The following is a 14,467-nucleotide window of genomic DNA, read 5'->3' as shown; positions in this document are numbered from 1 at the left end:
TCTAACTACATTTTTATTGATCTGGAGCTCTATTATTTGGATGTTTGCTGATCCTTCTTGAATAGATATGATATCAAAACTAAAGGCCTTTAGTTGCATATTGTCTCAATAATAAGATGAAGCATAAATGCTTACCTACAATAACTTAAAGGACAAAGTCAAATTGGCCAAATTGTACCCTGTCATAGCAGTGTACAGGGTTTTAAGTGATCTCAGACCATGAGAGAACCTTAGTGGAGGAAAACCTTTAAAGAAGGTAATAACTGTATTTGAAGAAACAGATGAGTAAGGATTGTGTGTAGAGCTTGAAACATTCCAGATAGTCAAAGAAGGAAATGTATAAATTATACAGAAAAAAGAGATTTCTGTGAAATGGAGACAATTAAAGGAGTAGATAACCCTTAATTTTTCCTTTGTTCTTGGATAAACATTGTGTTACTAAATTCTGATTTTGTATATGTGTGTATGTGTGTAGCAGAGGACAGTTGTTTTCCTAATTTGACTAATTGGCATTGTCTGCTTGGAAATAGGGCTTTCCTCCATCACTGAAAGAAATTCCTAGCCCAGTGGCTTGAACTTACCGAAATACTTATTCTTTGAAAATAGGTTGCGTGCTCAAGATATGTAATACAGGAACAGAAGCAATCTGGGAGAAAGATGAATGAGTTAGCTGTATTGACAGTTATATTTAAAATTTATATCCTTATCAGAGAGGTCTGCTAAAATGAGCATAGAGAGTTGGTAGAGCATGTAGGTGTCGTCACGGACTTACCTTTGAAATCTAAACAGATTATGCATCCTTTAAGACAATACCGTTTCATTTTTGTCTGATACAATCAGTAAGATGCCCTCTTTTTCTCAGATTAGCTGTTGTAAAGAGGTAAAGCAGCTTCAAGGTCTGGCTTTCAGTTTGAGACCCTCAAGAAAACTTTCCCTGATGACTTGCTTCATAATCCTGGGTCGTAGCCCTCCCTGTGTTCTCCAGGTCCTTGACGCCCCCTTATAGCTCTAATCACGCTCTATTGCACGTGTATGTATGCCTTCCTCCCGTCTAAACTCTGCATCTTTTCCACTGTGGTACTCCCAGTGCTCGACAATAAGGGTTTGTTGATGGAGCAGTTGAATGAATGAATAACCTTGTGCTTTCTAGTTTATGACTCGTTGGCAATCTAGTTGTCTGAATGCATGCCCAGTGCCTTCTCTTTTGACTAACTTTTTTGTTTTATCCTGGAATATAGACCATACGGTAACATTTTGAGTCTGGTTTGTTTGTTGTAGGTAATGTAGGGGGCACCTTTCAGTAATCTCCATTTCAAATGAGGAGAGTAGTTTGTTGTGAAATAAACTGGCTAAGCTGCCTACCTGGCTGCTGGTGCTTTTAGAACAGTCTGGTCTGCTTACCAGATAAGATCTTTGGCATGAGTATCTCAATAAGATATGCCCTTGCCTGGTTTTACTAGTAATGCTATATGAGTTGTTCTGGGTCATTCAATTCAGTGGTAATTGAGTGCCTGATATCTGCTAGACAGTGTTTTTAGGTACTTTAGATATTACACAAACAAAAAAGAGCCCTGTCCTCCTTGAACATTGTACAGATAGATAGCAGTAAACAATGAGCACGTAAAGGAGGAAATGAGATAGCATTTAGCAGGCCATAATGCTATGGACAAGAAGAAAAGTAGAACAGGGAAGAGGAATATTGGGCATGTGAGGGCAGGGGGAGAGATACAATTTTAAAAGGGGTGGTAAGGATAGACCTCATTGAGAAGGTGAATTTTAAGGAAAAATTTGAAGAAGTACAAAAATTAGACTTGCAGATATGTGGGAGAAGAGCATTCCAGGCAGAGGGAAGAGCCAGTGCAAAGGCCCTGAGGCAGAAGACTGCGTGCTGCATTGGAGTTGCAGCAAGGGGGCCTGCGTGGCTGGAGTGAGGGCACTGTGGAGCTAAGTGAGAGCAGCGGAGAGAAGCAGATGAAGAAAGGAGACAGATTATTGGGAACAAGATCCTGGTTCGTGTATGGGGTTATCTGCTGCTTAAAGGAAGTTTGTCTTTAAGTGAAAGAGAAGCCTTTTGAGAAGAGTGAGATGATCTAGTTTTCATTTTTATAGAATCACTCTATCTGCTGTTTTCATCCAAGAATCATTGGATGTATTTCAGAAGCATGTCATTACAAATTGTCAATCCTTGTGATTATTTTAAATACTTTGTTTTAATATGGATATGCTTCTTTCCCTTTCTGATAATTTCTTTGTCAAATAGGGCTGACAGAAGTAGACATGCCAAACTATAGATTTTTTTCTACATAGGTTCTTTCTGATTGTATTATGCTTTAAAGGCGGGGGAGTGGAGGCAGTAGGGTAGGAGTCTTGACAGTTGTATGTTTTCCAAGAAGCGATTAATAAACGAAGGTCTGAAAGGAGTGCTGTCTAGAGTCCTGGAAACCACGTACTGTAGAGTTCTGCCTTTTTGTTGTTAACAGTACATTTCACTTTGAGAAATGATCATTTATGCTTTTCATAGTTTAAAGGAGACCATCTTCCCAAGAAAAGTGGCAAGCAGAATTTGTATCATCGGGCTGTGAAATCATATTTTCAGTCTTCAGCCTGATAAAGTCCTACTTACTTAATTCCTTTTTAAATGTGGGGGAACTAGATAGCTTTCCAGCTGTTGGTTGGATTTAATTATTGGAAGTGTATGAACACCAGTGGGGCTTCCCAGGTGGCGCTTGCCTGCCAGTGCAGGAGATGTAAGAGACACAGGTTCGATCCCTGGGTTGGGAAGATCCCCTGAAGGAAAGCATGGCAACCCACTCCAGCATTCTGCCTGGAAAATCCCACAGAGGAGCCTGGTGGGCTACAATTCATAGGGTCGCAAAGGGTCAGACATGACTGAAGCCACTGAGCACGTATGCATGCATGAATACCAACTATAATAGGCACATCTTGACTAAAATGTAATTAAATTTGCTTCCCAGGGACTAATAGTGTAGAAATTATGTGGCATCTATTAATGCTCCTTTGGGATTGACTTATTTAAAATGTGCCTACCTACATTTTCATCGCACTCCCTTGTTCACTACTTTTAAAAGTTGACATGTCTTCCATAAGCATTCAGTAACTTTTCATGACACTTGCTTTTGTCCACTGTTGCAAAATGTATTTCGAAAACCTTACTATATGTGATGAGTTGGAATTTGACAATTGGTTGTCTTGGATTGGTCTTCTGGGCTTCGTGGAAACAACATGTAGTGATTAGGTTAGTTCTTGCCAGACAGGTCTGCCACGAATAATGTGGTTCAGTTGGTTTGACTGGAGCCTAGCAGCAGTGTTTGACAATTATTACTGTATAGACTGATTAACCTTATGTACTTACATAATGTCTTGACAGTCTCTCGCTGTCTGGAAATTTTAGTGATAAAATGGGCGCGGTCTCTGATGGAAGGGCATTTAAAGGGCATTACATAGTGGTGGAATATTCCAACCAAAAGCATACTCTCTTTTAGGCTGTGCAGTCAGTGGTCTTCTGACTGTATAGAATTTCTTGACTTGTTGGTAACTATTTAAACACAATACTTAGACTTAAAATTACTATGTTTGCTTTGGTGATACTGCTTAACACCTTTCTGAACTAGCACTGCCATTATAGGCTTAAGATCTTTAGGTTTTATTTCAAGGCAAATTAAGATAGATTCTAGTTAGAATCACACAGACCAGCATTTCTTCTGTTTACCTTTTCTCCTCAAAAATACAATATTTTTGAAAGTTGATAGAATAACCCTCTCACTATTCAATGTCATAAAATGTAATTATTTGCAAAACAGTCTTATAAAACAAAAGTTGGATTCCCTTTTCCTTAACCTGAGTCTTGCAAATTTTTATAATTGGTATTATGGGTATAGCAACTATTATTCCAGATTTTCTGCAGGAAGTCTTGTTTCCACAGTATTAACCAGTTTTTCACAGTGTTCTCATATTTGCTGGATTGTGTATCAATTTGGGATTAAAAATACAGTGATTGATTAGGATGGAATATTGCAATATTTGTAGAACTTAAATCATTCTCTTGACTAAAATTCTGTGTCATCTAGAAGAACTTGGAGGCTGTATGGGCCGTGATTTAAGATCGTGGTCTTTGAGATCAGACAGTTTTGGATTCAGCCCCTGACATGACCACTCTTTTAACCTTGAACAGATAATATATACTTGTTTTGTCTGTGTTTCTTCCTTTGCAAAATGGTAATACTAATAAAACTTACAGACTTGTTGGGAAGAGTGTATGAGACACAGGCATAATAAATAGTGGTTGGCATAGAATAAGCACTAATTCCTTTGGTTATGTTATGTTGAGCTTGGAACATCTCTTAAGTCAGAACACCCTTGAGGAAAACATTTCAAAACATCCAGCATAGTTAAAATGACATTTAGAGTTATCTTTCCTCAAGGCAATATAAACAAACATGCAAGTTTTAAAAATATGAAGTGCTGGACTTCCCTGGTGGTCCAGTGGTTAAGAATCCACCTTGCAGTGCAGGGGACATGGGTTCGATCCCTGGTCCAGAAGATTCCACATGCCACGGAACAGCTAAGCCCGTGCACAACAACTACTAAACCTGTGCTCTGGGGCCGTGTTCTGCAAGAGAAGCCACCGCAGTGAGAAGCCTGCACGCTGCAACTAAAGAGGGTAGGCCTCGCTTGCTGCAGCGAGAGAAATCCCAGGCACAGCCACAAAGATCCAGTGCAGCCAAAAATACAATAAATAATTAATTAAGAATCTTTAAATAAAATATATATATATGAAGTGCTAAAATCTTACTTAAGGTTACATCTATGCTGAGTCCTATTGCTCTTTATGAAATTGTGAACTGACCGTAATAGCCGAACAGTGAAATTAAGAAATAGAAAAAAAAAAAAAATTCTTGTTTGAGGAAAGAAAGTAATAAATATAGTGGGGTGTGTGTGAAGACAGGTCATACACATATATAGCCATGTAAGACATTAATAGTATATTTAAATTGCTGGCTTGGTTTCTTTTCTTCCAAATTTATCAAAAAATAAAAATGGAATTTGCTGGTGATCCAGTGGTTAGGACTCCATGCTTTCATTACCAAGGCCCTGGGTTCAGTCTTTGGCTGGGGAACTAAGATCCCCATAAGCCATGTGGTGGCCTAAAACAAACAGACAAAAAAACATGTTAAAAAACATAGTAATTGAAAAGAAATGAAATTAGCCTCTTTTTTAATAGCTCAGCTGATATACATTCTGCCTCAGGAATGAGTAATGATTCTTTTAATAAATAAAACCTAACCGAATTTTTTAAATTTCCACTTGTTTAGTACTAACTGTGGTTTTTATGTTCCCATAGTGTGATACACTAATGAGTTGGGTAGGGCATCTAGAATATCTGTGGTAAACCTGTTGGGCTTGAATGTGATCATTCCCTAATCCTGTGATGTGAGGACAGGATAAAAAAATACCCAGCGCCGCACCTGTGAGAAGTTCTAGAATGCCTGACTTACTTGTAGATAAAATATTTCATTAAAGTAAGTGCAGGAATATTGTCAGTGGCCAGCATCCTTTTTCCAGTCATTCCTAAAACAGAAGGAGAGTTATAATTTGAAAATTTAAAGATACTTTTTATTTTTTTTAACCAAAGTGTAGTTAATTTACAATGTTGTATTAGTTTCCGGTAGATAGCAAAGTGATTCAGATATATATAGTAGTTTGTATCTGCTAATCCAAAAATTCCTAATTTATCCCTCCCCCCTGCCTTTGGTAATTATAAGTTTGTTTTTTATGTCTGTGAGTCTGTTTCTGTTTTGTAAATAAGTTTCTTTGACGATACTCCTATTTTAGACCCTGAAATATGAACTGGAAAATGTAACAGTCGGTTTAAAAATATGGCCATGCATTTAGTTATAGTGTACATTTCTCATGCAATAATATTGTTTTTGAGAAAACTGATGCAAACACGTATGTCATTCTAATCTCCATCTTTTCTTTTTTTCTTTAATAATTATTTTTACTTTTGGTGGCACTGGGTCTTTGTTGCTACACTAGGACTTTCTCTACTTGTGGTGAGCAGGTGCTGCTCTTCGTTGTGATACACAGGCTTCTCATTGTAGTGGCTTCTCTTGCTGTGGAGCACAGGCTCTCGGCCCGCAGGCTCCGGTAGTTACGGCTCACAGGCTTTAGTTGCCCAGAGTATGTGGGATCTTCCTGGGCCACAGATCCAACCCGTGTCCCCTGCATCGGCAGGCAGATTTTCATCCACTCTACCACCACAGAAAGTGTGAAAGTGTTAGTCATTCAGTCATGTCTGACTCTTTGTGACCCAATGGACAGTAGCCCGCCAGGCTCCTCTGTCCATAGTATTCTCCAGACAAGAATACTGGAGTAGGTTGTCATGCTGTTTTGCCATGCCCTTCCCCAGGGGATCTTCCCAATCCAGGGATCAAACCCAGGTCTCCTGCATTGCAGGCAGATTCTTTACCAACTGAGCCACCAGAGAAGCCGCCACCCCACCACCACCACCACCACCACCACCACCACCACCACCACCACCACCACCACCACCACCACCACCACCATGGAAGTCCCTGCCTTTTTTTTTTTTCTCTTGTCTTTAGAGAACCTAGGAAAAGATGGCAAGTTGAAACAAGTATAAACATTTTTAGAAAAATAGACGACAGGCAGTAAAGTTAGAACAGTGATGTTGAAAATGAGCCCCCCATCAATAGTTACTAAGCTTTTAGCTGTCACTGTGGTACTTATTGAGTGGACTTCTGATAGTCTTATGAAGATCAGAGCTTTCTTAAGGTTCTGGATTATTGTGTAACTCTCCATTAATTTTTAGGTACCTGGTGACCCATCTCATGGGAGCAGATCTGAACAACATCGTGAAATGTCAGAAGCTTACAGATGACCACGTTCAGTTCCTTATCTACCAGATTCTCAGAGGTCTCAAGGTACAGACTAATAATTTTCAGAAATGAATTCTCCCTCTTTCCCTTCTATTTAGGGCTTAAGGGAAAACAAACAAGACTTTTCTTATGGAAGATTTCAAATACAATAATCACAAGTACAATCATAGTATAATGAACCCCTGTGTTTACTCAGCAACCACAGTTACCAACATACAGCCCATCTTGTTCCTTTCTTATTCCCCTAAACTCTGGATTATTTTAAGGCAAGTCTAGACCTCATATCGTTCCACCCCCGTGATACTTCTATATAGGCATGTCTGAGAGTTAAGGTCTCTTCATTATTACATCTAAAGAATAATAATTTTCAATGTAATCTGATATCTGTTGAGTATCATGTTGAAATTTTGAAAATATCCTCAAAGGGGTTAATTTGGGGGTTAAAAGGGGGGAAATATCCTCAAAGGGGTTATCTGCCCCTGTAGAAGGGGCAGATAAACAATGTTTTTAAATTAAACCAGCTTTAATATTTAGCAGCTTTGAGTCCTTGTTGAAAGCTCTATTTTGCTCATACTGCAGCTCTATGAATAGAGTTGATGGTATAGAAATCATAGTTATGGTCAGAGTATAGACTGCTGAGAATTACTTGTTCTGATTTCTAATCCTACTCTTAATCCTAACATTTCTTACTGACTCATAAAAAAGTAAAAATGCACTTCAGATATGTCATATAGTATGATAGGAGGTTGGAGATAACTTTTTCTTTCACTGATTATTTTTGTGTGTTTGTGTGCTTTTTCACAGTATATACATTCAGCCGACATAATTCACAGGGTAGGTATTGTATTTTGATTACATTATTGGGATGGTCGGTGGGGAGATAGCAAGATCCTAGTCTAAGTATTTTAGCCATTGAAATATTGACTGATTGCAACTTTACTCTAGGTTTAAACTAATTAAAGAAAGAGGATGTATAGATTTTTTTGTTTTGTTTTACCTATTTAAGGCTAATTAGAACTAGGTAGTGACCTCATAGACGGAGAAGGCAATGGCACCCCACTCCAGTACTCTTGCCTGGAAAATCCGATGGACAGAGGAGCCTGGTGGGCCGTTGTCCATGGGGTCGCTAAGAGTCGGACATGACTGAGCGACTTCACTTTCACTTTTCACTTTCATGCATTGGAGAAGGAAATGGCAACCCACTCCAGTGTTCTTGCCTGGAGAATCCCAGGGATGGGGGAACCTGGTGGGCTGCCGTCTATGGGGTCGCATAGAGTCGGACACGACTGAAGCGACTTAGCAGCAGCAGCAGCAGTGACTATAGAACGGAAATTGTTCATAGCTGGATCAAGTCTTTTATGTTTAGCTTTTCATTGTTACCTTTAGGGAGAGAATTTACCAAGCATCATAAAGTTGTTCCTGTCCTCTCTTGCTTCCTAGGACCTAAAACCTAGTAATCTAGCTGTGAATGAAGACTGTGAGCTGAAGGTAGGATAAAGTGACATTGGTAATTGTTTGTTCCACTTTGTAATTATATGTTTGACTAGCCAGGCAAGTTTATAAAGGGAATGAGTTTATAAAGCCATGACTTTTTATCTGGAAATTCATATTGTCTTGTCCTTAGAAATATCATTAGACTTTGAAATTTAAACTGGAGATTTAGTAAGCTTTAGTTTGAGTGATATTGAAGGTAGTATCAGGTATCTTGTTTTCATTCTAAAATGAAGTTAAATTAGAAATTTAATATATTAGTGATAAAAAAAAGGAAAATTATAGTATGAACACCAAGAAAGCAGTCCTCTTGAAATAATTATGGGATTATGTCAGTTTCTAAGAGAAAAAAAGGGCAGAAACCCACTCTTTCAAAATACTTCAAACAGGAGATAATCTGTAAAGAGCAAGCAGCTCTGGAATTTTTTTCTTTGTTTCATTTCTCATTTTACTCAATTATTTGGAAACAAAATTTACAATAAAATGCAACATTTTAAGTGTACATGTGACAAATTTTTATAGCTCTGTAACCAGCACAATTATGATAAAGAACATGTCCATCACTCCAGAAAGTTCCCTTGTGCCCCTTCCTAGCTAGTCCCCACCCTTCTACGCCTACTTCAGACGACCACTAGTCTGCTTTCTGGCACTGTAGATTTATCTTTTCTGGAGTTTCATACAGTATTTTTCTGTGTGTGTCTGACTTTTGCTTAGTGTAATATTATTGAGATCCATCTGTATTGTGTGTATCAGTAGTTTTTTCCTTTTTGTTGCCAAGTAGATCCATTTTATGACTGAACTGCAATTTGTTTATCTATCACCTATTTATAGACAGGGCTTCCTTGGTGTCTCAGCCATAAATAACCCACCTGTCAGTGCAGGAGACATGGGTTCGATTCCTGGGTCTGGGTCAGGAAGATCCCCTGGAGAAGGAAATGACAACCCACCCTGGTATTTTTATCGGGAAACACCATGGACTGAGGAGCCTGGCAGGCTGCAGTCCATGAGATTGCAAAAGAGGCAGAAACAACTTGCCAAGTAAACAAAACAACTGATAGACACAAGTGGTTCAGTTTCCCTTCAGAGCTATGTGAAGCCGCTATGAATATTCATGTTTGTGTGGAACATATATTTTCATTGCTCTTGGATAAGTGCCAAAGCAGTGCATTTTTTTTTTTTTGGTAATTTCATTATTTTTTTAGTTCTTGCTGTGTTCCCCATGCATTCTAAGCACGGACCAGGAAATATGTTATGCAAATGCTTTGTTGCTCTTGCTTTTTAATATGCACTACAGTTCCCCCCCCCCCCCCCCCCCCAGCTTTACGAGCCTTAAGAGTTGGACTGTTCAGCGCCTGACTGCTCTTCTCTCATTAGATCTTGGATTTCGGACTGGCTCGACACACAGATGATGAAATGACAGGCTATGTGGCCACCAGGTGGTACAGGGCTCCTGAGATCATGCTCAACTGGATGCATTACAACCAGACAGGTACTCCTTGAACTGGTTACTTAGTGCCTTATTGATACCATGTTAGGTATATTTGGGGTTCCCAGAAGTGGAGTTGGGGGAGTAGGAGGAAACATTCTTTTTCTTCCCTCAGGAAACATACAAAAAGAGGATATTTCAGTTGCTCAAAGAAAGTAGTTTTTCTCAGACTCTGTGATTTAATTGGCTTTTTACTTATTTTGAACATATTCTTTCATATTCATATTCTACCTGAAGACATTGGGTTCATTAATATTGACTTTCAGTATTGCTTGCGAGAATCCACCATTTCTACCAGTAAGAAACCTTTGCCCCTTTGTGAACAGCTTATTTCTCTTTGCCATAACTGTGTTTTGACTTAGCTCACCTATGAAGCCCTTTAATTGTGGTGAAGGTTTTAGCTTATTTTTTTCTATAAAAACGTTGAGTATGAGTGTTGAACTTCAGATACCTTAAATATTAACTAGAGTATTTCAGCCCTAGCTATAGTTCCGTTTGTAGCCAAGTTTGATAAGAGTGACTTTGTATATACTTTTATTTCTCTTTAATTTTGCCAGTTGATATTTGGTCTGTGGGATGCATAATGGCCGAGCTGTTGACTGGAAGAACGTTGTTTCCTGGTACAGACCGTATCCTTTAAAAAGTTTTGGGTTCTTGTTTCTTGTCTGTATTTTAGTGTCCGTGGAAATGTATCGCTTTTACCTGTCTCTTGGAAGGACTTTAAGTTACTTGTTTCTGTCGTCCATTGTGAGATCTGCCCTCCTGCGGAGTATCTTGCCTTGCCAAGAAAGAGGCTGCAGTTTACTTGTATGATTTGGAAAAGTTCCTCATAATCTGGCAAACCTTTAAAATCTTTCATATGTCATCTTTTTTTGCAGCAGGCTCCTTATTAATCTTCCCACAGCCATTCTGCGACTGAGTATGTTGGTGAGAAGTTCTAGACCTCAGTGACTGGTTTAGTCTGTACCAACACTCAGTGAGCACAAGATAACCATTTATAAATCAGGGATGTCTTGCTTTTATGTTTGGTTTACATATTAAAAAGGCTGTATTTGGTCCTTGTAATGATACACTTGCTGACTTGTTATATTTGTTGCTTAAAAACAAATAAAAGCAAGAAGATAAGGTCACCCTGTCGTGTACCTTTATCTCCCCTCAGCATGACTTTGTTTTTATCCCAGATTGTAACCAAACTTTAATTTACTTCCAGATTGATTGTCTAGTTTATAGTTTATCGTGACCCCTTTATTTTAGTCCCTTTTCTATCTGCTGCATGCCCATTTCACAGTTTAGTAATAATATCATCAAAATGTGATTTGTCGTAACCCTCATCAGTTCCATTTGGGGAAGATGTTTAGGCAAGAAAAAATTTTTAAATTTATATCTAGAATTAGATCTGAAGATTTTTGCTAAATTCATATGACTCACCCTCCACCAGTTTGGTTGAGCATTTAGAGATGTGGCCGTTCCCTGTGTTCTATCACAGTTAGAGACCTAAAAGCTGTTTTAGCATCTCACCTAAGCAGACACACTGAGTTTATAAACCAGAATGTCAGTTCACTGGCTTACAGTTGGGATCATGCTTCTGGGGTGACTGTGATGTTCATTTCATCAATCCACGTATTCTAACTGTCTTCTGCTAGAATCTACTTTGCTAATGAACTGAAAAGCCTCTTCCCTCAGCTGTCAATTCCCCTCTGAATATTACTGGATTGATACAGAGTATAATTTACCTATATGGCTCACCTTGTTCGTTCTCATCCCTGGATTCTAATTTTAATACCTAATGTTTCCCCTTTGTCCTTTGTTTCATTTACCTTATACCTGTTTCTTAGGAATTTGACAAAAAAAAAGAAATTTGACATACACATGATAGTCTAAGCTAAGAGAATGAGGGACAGTGTGTAATTTTCCTTTCCTCTGAGTCCCATTCTTTACTCTGTCTTCCTGAGCATTCTGCTCTGAGGTTCTCTGCTCCTCTTGCCCCTTCCTTTCCTTTATTTCCGAATCTCCATCTACAGTCAGTCGCAGACACTCATACCTACGTAGACACACAAAGTGGTGGAGAGACACGTACAGTAAAGCATGCTAGTTCGGAGCACATGCTCTGGAATCAGACTTCCAGGGTTGATATTACTTAGCTCTTTTACTTCCAGCCCTCTGACTTTGGGCCAGTTGTGTAACCTCAGTCTCTTGGTTTCCTTAACTGTAAAATACTGATGAATAGTACATACCTCATGTGAGAATTCAGTGAGATGATCTGGAAAGGACTGGGAGCAGGGCCTGCCAGTAGATGTTAACCATCATCCTCATCAGTGAGCTTTGGGAAGAGTTTCTCCCTTCACCTTCCCGCTTTATTGTCTACTTATAAATCATTAAAGGCTGTGCTTTTTTGTTTCATTAAAATTTTTTAACAGCTAGTAAAGGATGGATCCCCTTGACAGGCTACTGGTATAAAGGTTTCAAAGCAGTTGTGTGTGCCTTTGGATGTGTCTCAGTTACAGGTGCCCACTGATGGACTGACCCTTTTAAAATGCTAACTTTTGGCCTCTGTAAGAAGTGTTCCTTTTTATGCATACTTCTTTTCCTTCTGTGAGCTTTAGGAAGAAAACCCAGCATTTAAGCTTTTTACTAGGAGATTCTCTTTTTAATACATGAGAATTATTTTCAAAATTTTTATTTTAGTAATACACTGTTTCTTTTCTACTTGGCTCCTTTTCAGGCACATGTTCTCCTGGATCAGGAAACTCGAATTTGGAAGATTTGTATTTGTAATATGCATAACTCCCTTCTTGTCAGTTGCCACCTGTGTGGATGTAGCTTTGATTGCCTGACAAGGGGAGAGGAAAGTGTTTTCTGTTACTTTTTCAAGTCCCCAGTTGATTCTAATGTGCATCCAGTGTTGGGTACAACTAGAGTTTAACCAAGTTGAATTTTAGTTTTAATCTTTCAGGCTGAAAGTTACTTAGTTAGTAGTTTTTCCTCTTTTATTTTTTTTTTTTAGGTACCAATGAGATAAAAGTTAAGAATCTAGAATTATCCACTTGGGGATCTAGAAAGATGCTAAGAAACATCTATCGGGCCCCATGTTTTGATAGATGAGGAAGCTATAAGAACCCAGAAAAGATAGATACGAATGTATCCGACTCAGGTCTCCATTTCTTTCCAATATTCTGTTTGCTGCCTATTCTCCTAATTTCTAAAACTCATTTTCTTAAAACCTTTGCAGAATGTGCTGGCCCCACACACTCTTCTGTGGCTCAGAAAGGCACAGAGCTACTGCTTATTTATGATTTTAAAATGTAGCTGAATGCCGAGGCAGCCTCTAGAATGTGCTCTTTACTTGAATGCACAGTTCTCTCCCTGTTTTCCTCATTTATTGTTCGTCTTGCATTTGAAACTGGTGGTTTTAGCTTCTAGATAAGAACCATCTAATAGAACTTTGTGTGGTCTTCCAAGTAGTTTATGTATGTACTGTTCAGTATGGTGGCTGGTAGCTACCAGCCACAGGTGGCTATAGAACACTTAAAATGTGGCCAGTGGAACTTAGAAGCTGAATTAAAAATATTTTTGTAGTCAAGTGTTTTCACATATAATTTGCCACTTTATTTTTTTATTGTGGTAAAATAAACATCAGTTCAGTTCAGTTCAATTCAGTTGCTCAGTCGTGTCCAACTCTACCATCTTAATCCTTTTAAAGTATACAATCCAGTGGCACTAATTACATTCATAAAATTGTGCCTCTACCACCACTGTCTATGTCCAAAACATTTTCATCACCCCAAACAGAAGCTGCACCCAAAACTTCCTATTCCCTCTCACAGCCTCTCATTACCTCTCCTTTACTTTCTGTCTCTATGAATTTATTTATTCTAAAAGTTTAACATTAAGTGGGCTCACACAATATTTGTGTTCTTGTGTCTGAATTATTTCACTTAGCATGTTTTCAGGGCTCATCCATATTGTAGCATGGATCAGAACTTCATTCTTTTTTATGACTGAATACTGTTCCCTCATGTGGCTATACCATATTTTATTTATCCATTCGTATGCTACAGACGCTTGGCGGTTTCCCCCTTTTGGCTGTTGTGAGTAGTGCTACAGTGAACACTAACATACAGGTACCTGTCTGAGTTCCCCCTTTGGCTTCCATTGGCTGTGTTTCTAGAAGTGGAATTGTTGGGTCATGAGGTTACTCTGTGTGTAACTTTTTGAGGAGCAGAGCAGTCATTGTTTGTCAGAGCAGTTTCATTGTTTTAACATGCCCACCAGTGATGTATGGGCAGTTTCTCCACATCTTCACCAACAGTTGTTTCTTCCTTCCTCCCTCCCTCCCTTCCATCCTGCTTTTTAAAATTATAGCCATCCTAGAGATACCAAGTGGAATCTCTTTGTGGTTTTAATTTGCATTTCCTTAATGACTAATGATGTTGAGTATTTTTCCTGTGTTTACTGTTGGTATGTCTTCTTTGGAAAAATATTTGTTTGAGACCTTTACCCACCTTTTAATTGGGTTGTCTTTTTTGTTGTTGAGTTTTAGGAGTTTTTTATGTATTCTGTATATTAAGCC

General features: G+C 38.6%; 1 protein-coding gene across 3 annotated transcripts in view; it reads left to right on the top strand.

The window, feature by feature from the left end:
- The window catches only part of MAPK14 (mitogen-activated protein kinase 14), a 73,453-nt gene that overhangs the window by 37,431 nt on the left and 21,555 nt on the right, over window positions 1-14,467 (top strand). For all 3 annotated transcript variants that reach the window (XR_008200105.1, XM_052647786.1, XM_052647787.1), the window contains exons 4-8: window positions 6,854-6,965; window positions 7,725-7,754; window positions 8,361-8,408; window positions 9,786-9,900; window positions 10,455-10,526. Coding sequence is in view for 2 of the 3 variants with exons in the window: in XM_052647786.1 (XP_052503746.1) it covers window positions 6,854-6,965; window positions 7,725-7,754; window positions 8,361-8,408; window positions 9,786-9,900; window positions 10,455-10,526 (377 nt within the window). In the remaining variant the exon portion in view is untranslated. The remainder of the gene's footprint in view (window positions 1-6,853; window positions 6,966-7,724; window positions 7,755-8,360; window positions 8,409-9,785; window positions 9,901-10,454; window positions 10,527-14,467) is intronic.

The sequence above is a fragment of the Budorcas taxicolor genome, chromosome 11 (assembly GCF_023091745.1).
Source record: "Budorcas taxicolor isolate Tak-1 chromosome 11, Takin1.1, whole genome shotgun sequence".
Lineage (NCBI taxonomy): Eukaryota > Metazoa > Chordata > Mammalia > Artiodactyla > Bovidae > Budorcas > Budorcas taxicolor.
The sequence above is the reverse complement of the archived record's forward strand: the minus strand, read 5'-3'. Positions and strand labels throughout refer to the sequence as shown.